This window comes from Neophocaena asiaeorientalis, unplaced genomic scaffold (assembly GCF_003031525.2).
Source record: "Neophocaena asiaeorientalis asiaeorientalis breed wild unplaced genomic scaffold, Neophocaena_asiaeorientalis_V1.1 scaffold105, whole genome shotgun sequence".
Classification (NCBI taxonomy): Eukaryota; Metazoa; Chordata; class Mammalia; order Artiodactyla; family Phocoenidae; genus Neophocaena; species Neophocaena asiaeorientalis.
In genome coordinates, this window is record NW_020172162.1 from 2,675,487 (window position 1) to 2,693,799 (window position 18,313).

The 18,313-nt window shown below is 39.1% G+C and overlaps 1 protein-coding gene across 2 annotated transcripts in view; it reads right to left on the reverse strand.

Moving 5' to 3' along the window:
- PDSS2 (decaprenyl diphosphate synthase subunit 2) overlaps positions 1–18,313 on the reverse strand; it is a 246,190-nt gene that overhangs the window by 23,586 nt on the left and 204,291 nt on the right. For both annotated transcript variants that reach the window (XM_024755922.1, XM_024755916.1), the window contains one exon: positions 2,959–2,991. In XM_024755922.1, coding sequence (XP_024611690.1) covers positions 2,959–2,991 — 33 coding nt within the window. The remainder of the gene's footprint in view (positions 1–2,958; positions 2,992–18,313) is intronic.

An 18,313-nucleotide genomic window follows, 5' to 3' on the forward strand; every position in this document is an offset into this window, starting at 1 on the left:
AGTTCTCTGAGTCATAAATAAGCATCAATGATAAATGATCACTCTATTGCCAAATCATGATGTCATTTCCCTTACTTTTTCATTTATAAGTTATTTCCTTTACTATCCCAGTGAAATCCCAGCATTTATCTCCAAGCTAGTTTATTATAACCTTCCCAAGCAATCTTCTTATGCCTGCTGATACCTGCAACTTGTGTCAAAAGCTTTCCTTTCCTCTTTGACTGAAATAAAAAACCCTATACCAGAATATCTCCTGTAACTAACTTCATGGGTCTTCTATTTTCTTATGGCCTCACTCACTCACTCACCATTTACCAAGTGCCAAGCACTGTGTTGGGCACCAAGAATACAAATAAGATACTGTCTCTGGGGGGCTTCCCTGGTGGCGCAGTGGTTGGGAGTCCGCCTGCCGATGCAGGGGACGCGGGTTCGTGCCCTGGTCTGGGAGGATCCCGCGTGCCGCGGAGCGGCTGGGTCCGTGAGCCATGGCCGCTGAGCCTGCACATCTGGAGGCTCTGCTCAGCAACGGGAGAGGCCACAGCAGTGAGAGGCCCGCATACCGCAAAAAAAAAAAAAAAAAGATACTGTCTCTGCCCTCAAAGAGCTCACAGTCTATGATCTGTCTCATAAATGGTCATTATAAAATAACAGAGTTAAGTGCAATGACTGAGAGATGCACAGTGTGTTAGAGAATGGAGCACCTCATCCAGCCTAGAGAACCAGGAAGGACTTCCTCTTGGAGATGATCCTACATTAAGCCTTACAGAAGAGGCAGGGGTAGCCAGATTAAGGGGGACACTGCTGCATTCCAAGCAGAGGGGACAGCATGGGTCAAGGCACGGAGAATAGAAACTGTATGTTTTATGTAATTTGGTGCTGCTGGAGCACAGGGTAGGAGGGGACAAAGCTGGAGAGTCCCTCCAGGGGATGAGACCACAGTGCTTTATATGCCACTCTAGCAAGCTCTGAATTTGCCTTATAGACACATGGAGCCAAGGAAGGTTTTAAGCTGGAATGTGAAACTACCAGATTTGTGGTTTAGATAGACATTCTGGCTGGCGATGGATCTGTGGGGACAAAAGAGAGGCATAGAGACCAGTCAGTAGGCTTCCTAGTGGTTCAGATGAGGAGACTCACCATGAACAATGAAAGAGAGATCAAGAGGAGGGGCTGGATTCAAGAAAATGTAGGATATAAAACTGATGTGACTTGGTCATGGAACATAGCAGTGAGGGAGGGGTTAAGAGCATTTGAGAGTGACTTCTAAGTTTCTCACACGGTTGACTGGTGGGATGACAGTGCCAACATCAGGAGACAGAATGAGTAACAAGGACCAGAGATAAAACACTAAGACTGGACCCTAATGTCAATGATGGACTTTGGGTTATAAAAATGCATCAATGCAGGTTCACTGATTGTAGCAAAGGTACCACTCTGCAGCAGGATGCTGGTAGTGGGGAAGGCTGTGCCTGTGTGGGGTCAGGGGGTAATGGAAACTCTCTATACTTTTTTGCTCAATTTTGCTGTGAACTTAAAACTGCTCTGAAAAATAAAAGTCTATTAAAAAAAAAGGGTCCAGAGATGTTGGCAAGATGCTGAGTTCAGTTTAAGACACTTTGAGCTTCTTTGCCTGTGGGAGACCATTTGGGTATTAGGCTCAAGTAGACATCTAAGATACAGTGACAGATATAGAAGTCCTCAGTTTAGAGGTGCTCCTATTAATCTAATTTTCCTTGAAGAATGCAAAAGTTTGTGAGATAGAGAAAAGGAGGACCTGCATTTCAGGCAAGGAAAAGGCATGGAGCCAGGGGTGTGCGCTCTGGGGCTGTCAGGAGAGCACAAGGTTCTGGATCAGCCTTGGAGAGATCACTGAGGGTTTTGGTTGTCCCACTCCAAGCAGAGCCCTTACAGGTCCCACTTCTTCCTCCTTGTCTTTGGCGTGCAGGTGTGCTCACACTCTGGCTATTCTTGACCGTTGCGAAAACCAGATGGTTAGCATGTTCCTTTAGCCAAGCAGGTGTATGCATCCCATACACTTGCTAAAATATTCCATTTGTTCCTCAGGAGAAAACAGAATGTGACCCAAGTGTGTTCATAGGCTTGCACCGGTGCACTGAAATCTGAAATCCCACGGCAGTTTTTTTTTGTTTTATTTTTGCACTACGCGGGCCTCTCTCTGTTGTGGCCTCTCCCGTTGCGGAGCACAGGCTCCAGACGCGCAGGCTCAGCGGCCCAGCCGCTCTGCGGCATGTGGGATCTTCCCGGACTGGGGCACGAACCTGCATCCCCTGCATCGGCAGGCGGACTCTCAACCACTGCGCCACCAGGGAAGCCCCACAGCAGTTTTTGAACAAGGCTGTGTGTCAGAATTATCTGTGGAGCCTTTTTTCAAACCCTTCCATTCTGCCCCCGCCCTGCTCTGCCCACCAGTGGATTTTGACGTTGGTAGAAGAGGGTATTATGCTGTGGTAACCCAGGCATGTATGTCTTCAAAAGCCCCACAGGTGATATGAAAAATACTGCCTTTAGAAATCCAAATCTGCCCTGAATGGTGCTTCCCAGGTATTAGCTGATGATGCTAAAAGCTGTTTTCCATAGTCCAAAGGCATCTTTCCAGCAATGGTTGGTGCTTACCCAGTTTTTCTTCACAACACTTACCACCATTTGACGTTATATTATGCATCCATTTAGTTGTTTATTAGTTACCCATCTCCCCCACTAGCTTGTAAATGTCATGAAAGAAAGAGTTGATCTGGTTCACTCTTGTATTTCCAACACCTAACAGTGTCTGGAATGACGCAGGCATTCAGTAAATAAGCTTATCATTAAATGAATCCTATTTTACCTGCTAATCAGCTTTGAATGTGATGACTCTCTTTTGACCTTTCAAATATAAACAAAAACCAAGCATCAAATTGAAATGTATAAAACTGTGTAGAAGGTACAAAATCTACCTACCTTAGCATAGTCTAATCTTCCTTTCCGTTGAGCCTAAAACAGAAAAGAGGGGGAAATTAATTAGCTCTTTAAAAATCATTTAGTATTTCTATAACTTTTGCTTCTCAAAGAATGTCAACTCTCTCCCCCCTCACCTCTCCCCTTCTCTGTCTGTATATATGTATATAGTGATATATATACATGTATGTGTATACATATAAATAAAACTCTCAAACATATTGAAGAGTTGTAAGAACAGTACCACAAGCACACATATACACTCTAGGTTTGACAGTGGCAGACACCATGACCTCTCACCCCTTCGTGCTTCAGCACACAACTCATAAGCATAGGACATCTCATACACGATCACTTACAAATTAAAAAAACTAACAATAATGCCATTTCATCTGACATACAACCCATGTTCAAATTTCTCCTGCTGTCCCAAGAATATATTTTATTTTAGCTTTTTTTCTCAAACTAGAATTAATCAAGATTCACACATTGCACTTGGTTTTTATGTCTCTGTTTCGCCTTTTAAATCTAGACTAGCCCCTCCCCGTTTTTTAAGAAATGAAAATAAAAATCATTAACTTTTAAAATAATTGACTTTTTGAGGAGACCAGGGCAGCTGTCATATAAAATGTCTCTTTCTGGATTTGTCATATTATTTCTTCATTGTGCCATTTAACTTGTCTCTGTGTGCTTACAAACTGAAAGTTGGGTTTGAAGAAGCTTGCTTAGGTTTAGGTTAAACATTTTTGGCAAGAATATTTTACACGGAATATTATATACTTCATATTGCATCAATGTGGAAGGCACCAAATGTCAGACTGTCCTACTCTTAGTAATGCTATAAATTTGATCACTTGGTTAAAGTGGTGACTATCAGATGGTTCCACTGTAATGACATATTTCCTTCTCTACAATTAGTAATCTATGGGGTCAAGTTTTCCACTTGTTTTGGCATAATTTTTAATATGTTGTATCATGCCAAAAGACACCCACCTCCATCCCACTGTCACCAGGGATGAGGAAAGGGAAGAAAGCTGGAGGTAGGAGACATCCTGTATGAGGTCACATTTTATTTTAAATTATTTTTAGTTATTAAAGAACAACTTAAAATGAAAACATATACTCAAAAGTGTATGTATCAAATCTGAACATAATAGAGACAACCAATGTGTTAGTATTTGCTGGTAGGTAAGCTCATTTTTTGTGGACTTCAGAACAAACTTTTCCTGCCACCTCTGCACAGAGCAAGAGCCCTTCAACTTATGAACAGGCTAGGTCTTGAGACCATTTTGTTCCTGAATCCAAAATGACACTATACAGATAATTAATGTGGGTAGATTACTTTCAGGAGAGAAAATGAGATCTTTATAACATTAATCCTGACTCTTCTCGCTTCTTTATAATCTTTTAAAAATTTATCCAAAAGATGCCTGCATTTTGTGTTTCTTGTTTTCATAAAAAGCAACTTCTAATAAGACATTGCTCATGTATAGCTGTTGGCACTATCACAAACGACTCAGTTAAAACTGTGACTTGTACACTTGCAGTGAACCAAAAGGCCTCTGCAACCAATATACTATAAAAAAGAATTCGTGGTTTTCAATCTGCTCTTCAAAGATGTTTTGGGGATCTAGGAGTTTCAGTGAACTAAGAAGGGTTTGAATTAGTCCTGAGATGCAATATACCAACAGGAATGAGAATCGGTTCTTGCAGGTATTTTAAAACCAGGCTCATTCTTCTCTCTGCTCAGAGATTTCATATTTACTTGTTTGTTTGTCTATGGACATCTTTTCCCAAGATAAAACAGTTTTGTCTACACTGAAATCTCTCTCCCCACACTATAACTTCTGCAGGTGCAGTGTGGAGCCCCTGAGCACGTCTGCATAGTGCACTCATGACCTAGCTACTCACTTTCATATTGTGCAAATATGAATTGGCATGACCTAGCTACTCACTTTCATATTGTGCAAATATGAATTGGCATGACCTAGCTACTCACTTTCATATTGTGCAAATATGAATTGGCCTTGATCTCATGAATAATCCATGGCTTGTGACCAAAATTTCAGCAGCAGCATTTCACAATATGCTTAGTCTTTAAGTTCTCAAACTCTCAGCTGTCTCTCGAATTCATTTTAGGTTAAGGGATATCTGACATGGAGGCTGATCCTGTGGTCACCAGTTTTCCACCTTTTCAATTGTTCATCCTTTCCCTGTCTCTTGCTGATCAGCATGGGTTGCCCAGGCACAGCACTTTTCCAATGACGCACAAACTAGGAGCCCTGTGGAATTATTCCTACTGTCAAACAACTCATTCCTGAAACACATCTGCCATTTCCTCACTACTTTCAGTCTTGTTTCTGTTCTAACCACCTCTTCTTCATTCTTGCACTTTCAACATCCTCACCTTACAGTGTTTAACACAAAGGACATGGTAGAAGTGTTGAAAGTGGTATCTGTTGAAAGTTAGAAAGTTGAGTACCTTTCATATCTTGAGGTTGCAGTGTAAAGTGCAGAGAAACTATAATTTACAATGATGTAGGTGGACTTTTCCTTTTGGACGTATTGAGCCATTTCCCCAATTGTCTCAGGAAAAAAAATCAGTTTTTTCAGGTAGTAACAGTAACTAATAATGCTGTTTACAGATAAGGACATCTAGAGTAGTCTCATCACATACCTTGTTTATAAACTAATCATCTTAGAGAATTCTATTATTTTGAAGTACTTGTGCTTAATCAGTTACAAGCTATTTTCCTTTTTTAAAAAATTGAAGTATAGTTGATTTAAAATATTATTTTAGTTTCAGGTGTACAATATAGTGATTCAATATTTTTACAGAATCACAAGCTGTTTTCAAACCTTCTCACTTTATTTTTTATTTATGTATTTATTTATTTTTCTCACTTTATTTTGTATTACTAGCTTGGCCACCCCCTTTCACCCAGTGGAGATATACTTTGCCGGGGATGACGGCAAAGAAACGCCATGTATGTAAATCCCTATTTGTTCAACATCAGCTCTCACGGGCCCAGCCGCTCTGCGGCATGGGGGTTCTTCCCGGACCGGGGCAAGAAGCCGCGTCCTCTGCATCGGCAGGCGGACTCTCAACCACTGCGCCACCAGGGAAGTCCAGCTCTTAAACGTGTTGAAAGCTGAGACTAGAAGCCTACATAAAATGACAGCACGATTACCACGGCCATTACCACCCGAATAGGTTGTAACTGTTGATATGCTGCTCACCTGAATGTCCTTTTTATTTTATCACAACAAACATTCCAGTCCTGTGAAACCATTTCACCCTTGACTGCTTTAGCTTGTACATAAAAGTATAATTTATTTTATAAAACAAAATACTATAAATATTTAGATCTTTATAGGTATATAATATATATTTCCAGCTGTTATGTGAGTTAGTATCTATGTATGCCAGACGCAAGCCTGAAAGTACACACTGATATAAAAATTTTTTCACAAAAAGCTTTTAGAGTTTACAAAATACAGCAAATTAGAAACAAATGTAAATGATTAATCCCCTACGTAAGTAATATTTCTCATTGACCATTACCAAATTCTATTTCTTTTTGTAAAAAAGTTAATTTGGGAGGGGCTATAGTTTCTATTTCATCTGATGGTGCTCATTCACTCAGTAATTGTCCATTGTGCACCTACTATGTGTTAGGTATTGCTCGGGCACTGGAGACACAGCCAGGAACAGAACAAATAAAAATCTTCCTCTGGGGGTTGCATAGTCTTGTTTTCATACATACAATACATACAATCTCCCTCTAGAACTTAAGCTCCATGAGGGTATGGACATTTTCTCTCCTGATCATAACAGTATTCCATGTCTAGATCAGTGCTTGTAGATAGTAGATGGTCAATATCTGGTGAATGAATGGATAAATGCTTTTTCTTAATAAGTGTTGGTTATGTACCATTTATTCAGGAAACTTACAAAGCAAAGTTCCTGTTACTCTCTCCTAGTTCTAAGAAAGCTGGGTGTTTAGATTCAGTCAGTATGCAGTTGATGTGGAGCCACTACCTGGTGCCTTACAAATAATTTTTACTCGTATTGAACAGTACCATATTTTGACTTTATTACTCAACTTCTATTTAGAAGTAGACTGAAGAAGGGAATCTATAGAAAATAAATTCTAAGAATTCATTAAACTCAAACAACAAAAGGATAGAACAAAAGAATCATCTACCAGCCTTCTCACAGATGCAGCGGTTTAGAGTAATTGAGTGCCTCAATCTTGGTATCAGTGTATTGAAGAGAAAAGAGCCTGACTGGAGGGCAGGAGACCTCAGATTTCAAATGTACTCCCCCAAGCCTCAGGTGGTAAGTAGGCCCTGCTACGGAGGGAAACAGGTAGCCTAAGCTCTTAACTATGACCACTTTAAGAGGCACTGTGACCTCCTAGGAAATGGATATGCTGGGAGCCAGAAAATATGGTTTCTAGCCCATGATAGGTTAATACCTCAATTAATTTTACATTTTTACGTGGGTCTTCATTTTCTTATCTGTAAAGTAAGAGTACTGGGTCAGAAAAGGCATCCCCAAATGCTGGGCTGGCTGTATAAGAATCACCTGGGTAGCCTATTAAAAATGCAGATCCTTAATATTCTAGCCCTGAATTCTGAGGATCACTGGTGTGGACTATGTCTAACATCCTTTTCAATTTATGCTCTGTATGCATCAGTGTTTATTTCAAAGAGAACAACTATATAAGCTCCGTAAGTCTCAAGGAGAATGGAGTAACTTTACCCTCTTTTTCTGACATCTACCACTTACCATGTATATTTCTAGCAGAGCAAGATATTAAAATAACTTCCTCACTGGGGCCCAAAATAGGCTGATATAAAATAAATGCAGACTGTATTTCAATAGCCGGCAGTCCTGAACCTCTTCCTGCCACACTGTTCGTCTCCAGAAACCACTGTAAATTCTGCCACACACGGCGATTCCCTGAGGACTTCATTACTTGGGTCTTTAAAAGGGATTCACTCATCTTTTGCCTCCTGTAGGTGTGCTTCTTGTCAATCCAGGTCATGAGAAAAGAAAGTAATTTTTCCCAGTCTTTAGCAGTTCACAGAGAATGTGTGGTTCGAACCTTGTTTTATCTTAAAAAAATGTGAAAATAGACAAGCTAGTGTGCCAGTGCTCATGACATTGAAGGCCTCCTCTGACAGCTACAGTGAGCGTTGTAAAACAATATTCTACACCAAAGCAAACAAAGCCAGTGCTCTGATTGAGAGGATGCATAGAGGGATTAATTCCAAAGGTTTATATACCAGTCTCTGCAGACCAAAGGCAGATAGATTCTCTGTTGGTAAGTAATGGATGTACAATGTGGTCTTTTACTTTAAGAAACAAATGCTTTTTTATAAGTCAGGTAACAAAGAAGGATTGGATGACATAAATGAACTGCTTCCAATTTCTAACTACTGCTATCTGGACTTGAAAACTGGATATGGAAAAACCTTCTTCTAAAAGCAGAAAACTAATATTCCACAGCAGGGAGTGCAGAAATTTTCTAGAGACTGATCATCTCTTCTTATCATGTTATTCTTCCCCAATGCTACCAGCTATATTTTAGAATAACAATTTAAAAAATAAGATTCTCTTCTTCAGCCTTCAAGAAAAACTATCTTTCTTTCCAATTTTTTAGTTGAAAGAACATAATGAACACCCATTTGCCCTCCAACTAGATTAATTAGTTGCTAATATTTTGTCATCTTTGCTTTCTCTCTAGATGATCATTTGCTGACTATATGAGAGTAAATTATAAACATAATGATATCTCATCCCTAAATATGTCAGCATTTATCTCCTAAGAACAATGGTGTTCTCCTACATAACTACAAACCCATGACCACATCCAACAAGTTTAACGTTTACTATAGTATTTAAGATAATGTCTGTATTCAAAATTTCTGGTCCAACCAGTAGCGTCCTTTAGAGCTATGTTTATCCCAATCCAAGATCAAATTAAAAATCACACATTCCCTTTGGATGTCAGGGCTTTTTAATCTCTTCTAATCTACAACATTCTCCACACCACCACCTTTTCTTTTATAATATGGCATTTTTTAAAAGAATCCATGTCAGTTGCCCCGCAGAATGTCCCTTCTCCTGGACTTGTCTAATTGTTTTCACATGATTAGATTCAGGTTAAAATATTTTTGAAAAGACTCCTACAGAGATGATGCTGAACACTTCTCCATTACATCAGGAGTCATACAATATCAGTTGTCTCGTTACTGGTGAGACTAAGTTTGTTCGCTTCCTCCCTTTGTCTTCAATAAGTAATCTGTAGGGTGCTTTGAGTCCCTGTGAATATTCAGTTCCCTACTAACAATTCATCTAATTGTTTTAACCAATTATTCACTAATGATTCTTGTTTGAGTAAAATATTATATTGGTGGCTACAAAAATAATGATATTAAAAAAATGATATTTTAAAGGTCTGCCTTGGCACTGGAAGAAATATCATCAATTTCTTTAGAGGAAACATGTCTTACTGAAAACAAACTCTCCTTGCATTTGCATTGGTATTAAGAGGTGGAGTTTAGTATATATATGTAAGATTTGTTGGTGGACAGAGGAACAGAGAAAGGACACATCCCAAAATTGTTTGGGTATAGTGTATGAGGATTTTAAAAGGTCACAAATCAGATATCTACTAGATCTGCTAGCCCCCAAGTTGAAGCAGCCAGCTAGCTAAGTTTGGTTTGGGAGGAGAAGCAATCCTTGCTGGGCTCTCCAGTTACGGAGCTGGAAAGGTATCAGAATATAAAGGAACAGGGCAAGCCTTTTCTTTGCTATCTTGAGCATTCTTACCTATTAATAAGAGAGCACAGAAGGCATCTGCAAGGAAGTGAACACCCTTCAGAACTTGGGTACCTGATTTTACCATCTCCTTCACCGGGGAAAGCTAATTTTTGGAGGCAAATTTCAATCTCCATGGAATTAACTTTCTCATATTCTCTTCCTTTGGTTTGATGCGAGAAGAGGAAGAAATAGACAGATGCAGAAGGCTATGGTAACCCATTAAAAAAAGGGGAGGGGGCTTTTATCATTTACATGATAAATCTCTCTCTGTTCAGAAGTCCTGTTATCACTTTTCTTTTTAATTTTATTTATTTTTTTGTACAGCAGGTTCTTATTAGTTATCTATTTTATACATATTAGTGTATATATGTCAGTCTCAATCTCTCAATTCATCCCACCAGTACCACCCTCCCCCACCACTTTCCCCTCTTGGTGTCCATACATTTGTTCTCTACATCTGTGTCTCTATTTCTGCCCTGCAAACCAGTTCATCTGTACCATTTTTCACAGGCTTTTTTTCTCCATTGTATATTCTTGCCTCCTTTATCAAAAATAAGGTGACCAAAGGTGCGTGGGTTTATCTCTGGGCTTTCTATCCTGTTCCATTGATGTATATTTCTGTTTTTGTGCCAGTACCATATTGTCTTGATTACTGTGGCTTTGTAGTATAGTCTGAAGTCAGGGAGTCTGATTCCTCCAGCCCCGATTTTTTCCCTCAAGCAGAAGTCTTGTTATCACTTATAATCCATTTTCCTTACTATGCACTCTTGGAATCCAGAAGAGACGTGAAATATAAAATTACAGTTTGACTAAGAAAAAAAAATCTACCCAGATCTCAGAAAGCCATGAGCAAGGAAATGAGGCTGACAGGAGAACTGAGCTGTTTCCTCCTGTGGCCAGGTCCCAAGGTGATGTCCACCAACCCTGACGGTGTATCTCAAGCCACCATGTCAAAAACCAAACTTGTACCAATGTTCCCACTTCACTTTCCTGTTTTTATTTATGGCACAATTCTTTCTGTTATCCAAGTTCAAAATCCTCGTTTTGGCCTCTGACCACCCCTCCCCAGTAGACATCTGCCAGGTTCTCCCTATCATATCAGTTTTCAGGTCCTATATATTTTCTCTCTGAAGTGAATTTTATACCTAACCTCCTTACCTTCTCATGGCCAATACTCTGATTAGGACTTTTTCCCTGCACTTATGAACAGATTCCTCACAACCTCCTGACTGATCTCCTTTTCTATAGTATCTCCTTGTTCTTCTGATTCTATATAACGTAGTTAGGTATACCTCTCTAAAACACATTTCAAACCTCGACAATACCTGACTCAGAAACTTCAATTTCTGCTCCATGACTTCTGAATCAAGTTCATTTTCTAAAGACAAACATCCCAAAATCCTTTTTTTAAAATTGAGGTAAAATTCACATAACATAAATGTGAATTTATGTTACTCAGTGACATCTAATACATTCACAGTGTTGTGCAACCATCACCACTATCTAGTTCCAGAACATTCTTGTCACATTGTAACATGTATCAATACTTCATTCCTTTTTATGGCTGGATAATAATCCATTGCATGGATATACCATATTTTGTTTATCCATTCATCATTTGACGGACACTGGGTCGTTTCCACTTTTTGGCTTTTGTAAATATTGCTATACATGTTTTTGTTTGAACCAAAGTCTTTAAGTATAGTCATTATGTACTATTTTGGCAATTCTTCATCTATCCCTATATGCCCCATGTTTTTCATCTTCCATCCAAACCATAATACTTCTTTTTTCTTTGAATACACTGCATGCTTGCCCATCTGCAGCCCTTTTTCATGGTTTCTGTTGTGTAGGAAGCCCTTATTCCCATCTTTGTTGTCAAGATCTTCTTCAAGGACTATCTCAGATATCACTTACTTCACAAACCCTTTGTTGACTTTTCCAACTGGATTCAAACTCTTTTTCCTCTGAGCTGCCCCACTGGCATCGATTACAGTATTCCTTATATTTGTGTGCTTCTCTTAACAAGGCCAAGACAACCATCAGGCGATTTACTGCTGTATCTCCTACAGTCAAACACTTTGTTTCCTTAAGTGCTCAGAAAACCTTAAGAAATATTTTAACTTAGGAGATAGTTAGAGCCATTTCATAGTCTTTGTGGTCTCATATAGTCCTTTCAAATGCCCACACTCTACACCCTCTATGGTAGAGGATGTTGTCAGTATTATTCCTTTTGAAACAACTCAAAATAACTTAAATAATTAGAAAAATATCATGTGGCATTCACGAGGACTCTCTGAACGTGCACTTTCTCTTCTGTTTAAGAATATATATGTGTTATATTCACGCACATCAGCCTTGCCTAGCAATTTTTGCTTCACTTTTTGAATAAGAAGGAAAAGTAGGATATCTAGGGACAACTGAGTTATAGTTTAGCACTGGTAATATGTAGTTCACTTAAGGTATTTTATGGATGGTTATGACAGTGTCAGAATGTCACAAGCCTAAGTGACATTTCAATACTTTCAGAAATAGCCAAGAAAAAAATAATCATAATTCTTATTTCTTCAGGTGACTTATAATGGCAGCAGAAAACTAGAAGGATCATTAAAAATAAAGTTTGCTGACCTGCAATAGCCCCTGGACTCCCTGAGAGAGTCAGAGCTCTGTGGTTCTCTGAAGGATTCTACCTTCTTTTATTCGGAATCAAAATGATAGCTGAGTAATGACTTCACCTCCCTAGGGTGAATCACCCATTCACTATCAGTATTTTTAACCCGATCATTATTTTTCAGCAGCTATAAATTTAAATTTAAAATTGAGGTAGGAAGGGATCTGTAGAATTTAGTATGGAGACATTGCTTAACAAATACTTCTCATCTGTTTCTGGTCTGGCCTGGTGCTCTAAACTGCCTCTTACGGAAGTGCATAGTGTGTGTACACCTGAGGGTGCGATGGAAGACAGCTATCCGATCTTAAGATTTGGGGAGGACGGGGAAGTTGGAGGGGGTAGCAGGGCCTGATATGAAAAATTCCAGAGGTGCTGTGCTTCTTGGCTTCGCAGTGATGTTGAATGGGCGCTAAGGGTATGTGATCCCCTCTTCCCTTCCTTTCCGGTCATTAATTCTCACTCTCCCTAAGCAGGAAATCAAAAGGGAGATGGGACACAAACCTGTCTATAATTTTACATGTGATAATAGCAAATCATAGTTGTCTTCCGTCATTGGGAGCAAGACTTTTCTATTTCTAAGCGTCAAAGACAGTATTTAGCTTCTAACAGAGATAAATATTTTCTTATAATGCATCTCTTGCCTAAGAGATTATTTAAAGAAATTTCTTAGATTTATTTGAGAGCTGAAAGGGACCTTAGAAAGGATCTAGTTCAATGCCATCATTTTGCAAAAAAAATAATAGAAAGGATGTTAAAGAATGTGACCAAGGTAAACAGATGCTAGCAGAGCCCAAACTGGAATCCAGGTCTTCCAAATCCTGGTCCTCTATGGACCATTTCTGCTATACCAACTTGATTCTTTCTATTTAACAAAACAGGTTGCCACCAGTTTTGTCCCCCGAGGACCACACCACACACACTTTCTGACAAATACTAATTAGATGACTATTCCAAGTAAGTTACTATACAGGACTATTGGTAATTCAAAGGTAAATTCACTACGATCCTTAAGGATCTTACAATAAAATTCAAAACCTGGGAGAAGAAAGGTTTACAAAAATGCAGAGGAGAAAAATATCACAGAAAGTTGGAAAGAGAGCACTAGAACTAATTTCAGGATTAATAAGCAGCCCCCTTGAGATTCAGGATAGAATGTCCCTCTCAAGTGTTATGCAAATTGTGTTCCCTAACCCTGACTAGGCAGTGTTCACAGAACAAGATCATTATTATAGAGAGCTTTATATGAACATGAATAAAATTTAGAAAATTAAAATAAACTCAAGTAAGGAGTCTTTAATCTGAAAAATGTTGCCCCCTGCATGACAGAAACTGATTTCTTAAATTTCTTATTTGCTTCAGACAAATTCACCTTCTCTTCTTCTGTGACCCTGTTCATGACTCAGACATGTAGATATAAGGAGAAGGGCCCGAAGTCCATGGAGCAAATCACAGCAGTCTGGTGGGGCCTTGAGAGGTGGGCAATAAACTGCCAGTTCTTCCTGAAGGATGAGGATTTAGAGATGATCACAGGGGACCTAGGTTGGAGGATGTAACCTCGTCTGCTCATGGGTGTCATCTTGGCAGTTTACTGACCTCTGGACAAGATCTATTTAATTTACTGGAGATAATGCCTAAGGCATAGGCTGTTTGGAAAGGATATCCCTTTGAACTGAAAATCAAATTGAAGATAATGATTTGGGAATATTTCACCAGTTGTTTAGGAAATCCTGGACTCTCATGTAGTCTATATTTACAACTTTGCATGCTTGCAAAGACACTAAGAGTTAAATATGTTCCTTTTCTGTGAAGCTTCTTTAAAATTCATATCTATGCTGCTCATATATATATATATATATATATATATATACACACACACACTAACACACACACACACATATATATGTATATATGTGAATAGCCAACAAAGACTTGATAGCTTTCTTTTTTAAAAAAATTAATTAATTAATTTTTGGCTGTGTTGGGTCTTCGTTTCTCTGTGAGGGCTTTCTCTAGTTGTGGTGAGCAGAGGCCACTCTTCATTGCGGTGCACGGGCCTCTCACTGTCATGGGCTCTCTTGTTGCGGAGCACAGGCTCCAGATGCACAGGCTCAGTAGTTGTGGCTCATGGGCCCAGTTGCTCCGCGGCATGTGGGATCTTCCCAGACCAGGGCTCGAACCCGTGTCCCCTTCATTGGCAGGCAGATTCTCAACCACTGCGCCACCAGGGAAGCCCTGACAGCTTTCATTTAACGTATTTAGCTGGATCTTTTCAACCAAAATGTGTATCTGCAATGTATTCTAACGTAATCCAATTAGAGCCACTAACACCATCTGTATATACATTTTTGGTTCAGCTGTCAAAAAACACACAAATACAATGCTCATAATACAATATTCAACAGTTGTGTAATATTTTATAGTACTATACTTCATTTAACTTTTTTCTATTTTCAAATGGATCAATTTTCATTTTCTTCCTTTTATAATTAGTATTTTACTACATATTTTAATATGTAAATATTTGCCCACATCTCTGTTATTTTTCTTGGGATACGTTACTAGAAGTGCAATTATTATAGCAAAGTATATAAACTTTTAAACCAAAGGTTTAAATTATGTATAGTATTTAAAGAGTCTAATAACACAAGACTTCTAACAAAATATCCTAGCACTCTCCAGACTTTGTCTGTCTCATTTCCCTCACTTTAGCTGTTTCTTCTGTTTATCTTCAAATACTGTTTTCTTGATTTTTAAATTTTAAGACATTATCTATTGATCCTATGATAAAAGGAATAATTACATTTCTTACGTGACCAAAAACATTCCTTTCCCCTACCCTCTCCCCAGTGATTATACTTTTTGGTTTAAATCAGTATTTGGTATTTACATTTTTATGCTATATAAATATTATCCTCTAAGCCATGTTAAGTATTATGATTACATTTTCTTTCTTATACATTAAAAATTTATTCACTACAGCTAAGAACTGCCTCATTTCGTATCATATGTCTAATGTGGCTGCTTAAAAACGTGGGCCCCAAATTCTCTGAAATTGTTCCCAGTGGTAGGTGAGGTATACAGCCCCTCCCCTTGATTCTGGGTGGGCTTGTGACTATTTTGATAGGAGATCATGAAAATGGCGGGTGATTTCAGAGGCTGGTCATAAAAGAAGATGCAGCCTCTGCCTTGTTTGCTGGAAGGAACACTTGTGTTTGGAGTTCTGAGTTGGCAAGAAAGAAGTCTGACTACTCTGAGGCTGCCATGCTGTGAGGAAGCCAAGCCAAGTGGAGGAGCCATGTGTGAATACTCTGGATGTTAAGAAGCCTGGTCTTCTTGACAGCCCAGCCTAGGTGCCAGGTGTGAGTGGAGATTCCAAATGATTCCAGTCCCCAGCATCACTGAATCACCTCTAGCCTCTGGGTCTTTCCAGCTGAGGCCCCAGACATCATGGAGCAGTCATCCCTTCTGTGCATTGTCCAAATTCCTGACCCACAGAATCCATGAACATAATAAAATGATTATTTTAAGCAGCTAAGTTTTGGGGTAATTTGTTATGCAGCAGTGGTAACTGGTACTCTTACTCTTAACTGGTACTTTCTATGTTCCTGTTATTAATTTGTCCCTAAATTCTCAATATGGCCAAGTACGTTAGGGGATCATCAGTTCCATTGTTTCCTTGGAGATATTACTTCTGGAGATCTCTGTCCTCTTATCCCAATTGAGCCTGGATGCAGAGCCATCAGCCTAGGACTTGCATGGGTGAGAGACAATGTAGCAAGCTATTGTACTTACAGATGTGGGCCCTGTAGCCAGGCTGCCTGGGTTTGCATCCTGGCTCTACCACTTACCAGTGCTGTGTGACTGTGCTCAAGTTAATCTCTCTCTGCTTCAGGTTTCTCATTAGAACAGTGGTTGGCACAAAGTAAGTTCTCTTATGGTTGGCATTCTTGTTGTTGTTTATTATTCTTCCCTTCATATTGTCCTGGGAATTCCCATCATCTCACACCTATGTCTGATGCCCTAGTTCCTAAATTCCACATCTTTTTCTTTCTTGGTTATTCCCTTGATAGAATACATCACCAGCTCCCTAAAAGAAGATGCTTAGGAGGTAAGTTTTTTGAGACTTTATTTATGCTTTAATTGTCTTTAACATCACACTTGATAATATGACTGGCATAAAATTCTAATTTGGAAACAATTTCTCTTTGAATGTTGAAGTTATTACTTCATTGTCTTGAAGCTTTCAGTGTCACTACTAAGACAATGCTGATTCTTGATCCTTTGTATGTAGGTTTTTCTTTCTGGAAGTATTAAGATCTCTTCTTTATCCCCATTGTTTCAAAATTTGATAATGATGTCACTTGGTGTAGGTCTTTTAAAATTCACAATTTAGAGTGCCATTTCAATTTGGAGACACCTTCACGTCCTTCATTTCTTAGAATTTTTCTTTTCTTTTCATTCTTTATTAATTTTTCACCTCCATTTTCATTAAGTCTCTTTCTGGGACTCATAATAGATATAAGATCTCTCAGATTGGTCCTCTAATTTTCTTATCTTTTCTATTATCTTTTTAGTCAATTTTCTGGGAGATTCTTTTAATATCTTCCATTCTTCTGATTTTTTTAAAAAATAAATTTATTTATTTTATTTATTTATTTTTCGCTGTCTCAGGTCTTCATTGTTGCGTGACGGCTTCCTCTAGTTGCAGTGAGCGGGGGGCTATGCTTTGTTGCGGTGCATGGGCTTCTCACTGCGCTGGCTTCTCTTGTTGCAGAGCACGGGCTCTAGGTGCATGGGCTGCAGTAGTTGTGGCACACGCTCTAGAGCACAGGCTCAGCAGTTGTGGCGCACTGGCTTTGTTGCTCCGTAGCATGTGGGATCTTCCCGGTCCAGGGTTCGAACCTGTGTCCCCTGCATTGGCAAGCAGATTCTTAACCACTGCACCACCAGGGAGGCCCCTTCTTCTAATTTTTTTAAAAATTCTGCTTTCATATTTTTATACTTTATAATTCTGATTTCTTATTCTTGAATTGTCCTTTTTTACATATCACCTGTTCTTATTTCATGGATTTAATATCTTATCTCACTGAATATATTGATTGTAGTACATTTGGAAATATCTTTTTTCCCCCTTGCACTGCCTCTGTTTCCTCTAAGTTCCCTTTTTTTTTTTTTTTTTAAAATCAGTTTGATTTTGACTTGTTCTTTCACGGCAGAGGCTGCTTTCAAATGCCCAGTGGTCCTTTATTAGCTATTCTACTTCAGTTGGATGTTCTGTGCCCTTGGATACTCTGAGGCTTGTCAACTGGTGGACCTCACTGTAAGGCAGCTGGCCAGGGTTACGGCATGTTTACTGAGGGAGCCCCAAAAGTCCACATCTGCAGGGCTTTTCCTCTGGGTTTGACAGTTTCCCCAGAAAGGAATCCTCTCATTTTCTACCTGGTGAATATAACGGATTTTAAGCTGGCTGTAAGTATTTTGAGATCAATTAGGGAGGAGTGGTTGGAGAGGGAAAATCTTATCTTTCCAAAAGCAGAAAGCTCAGGCTCTCTCTACTTGAAGTGTGCCATCTACCTCCACCTCAGCTGTGCCTGCTTTCCCATGTCCAGTCTCAGATTAACCCAATCAATTAGAACCACCAAGTTAAATAAATTCCATGAAGTTTTGGATAGAAAGGCAAGAACTTTTTGTACCTGGATTTAAAAAAAAACAAAAAAGTTCCTGGATTTAAGAAAAACCTAAAAAAGCTCCCTCTCATCTTCCATACCTTCCCTCCCCCACAAAAAAGTAGAAAATTCACCCAAGTCCCTTTACCCCTCTTACTTAACCATACTTTTTTTTTTTTTCCTTTG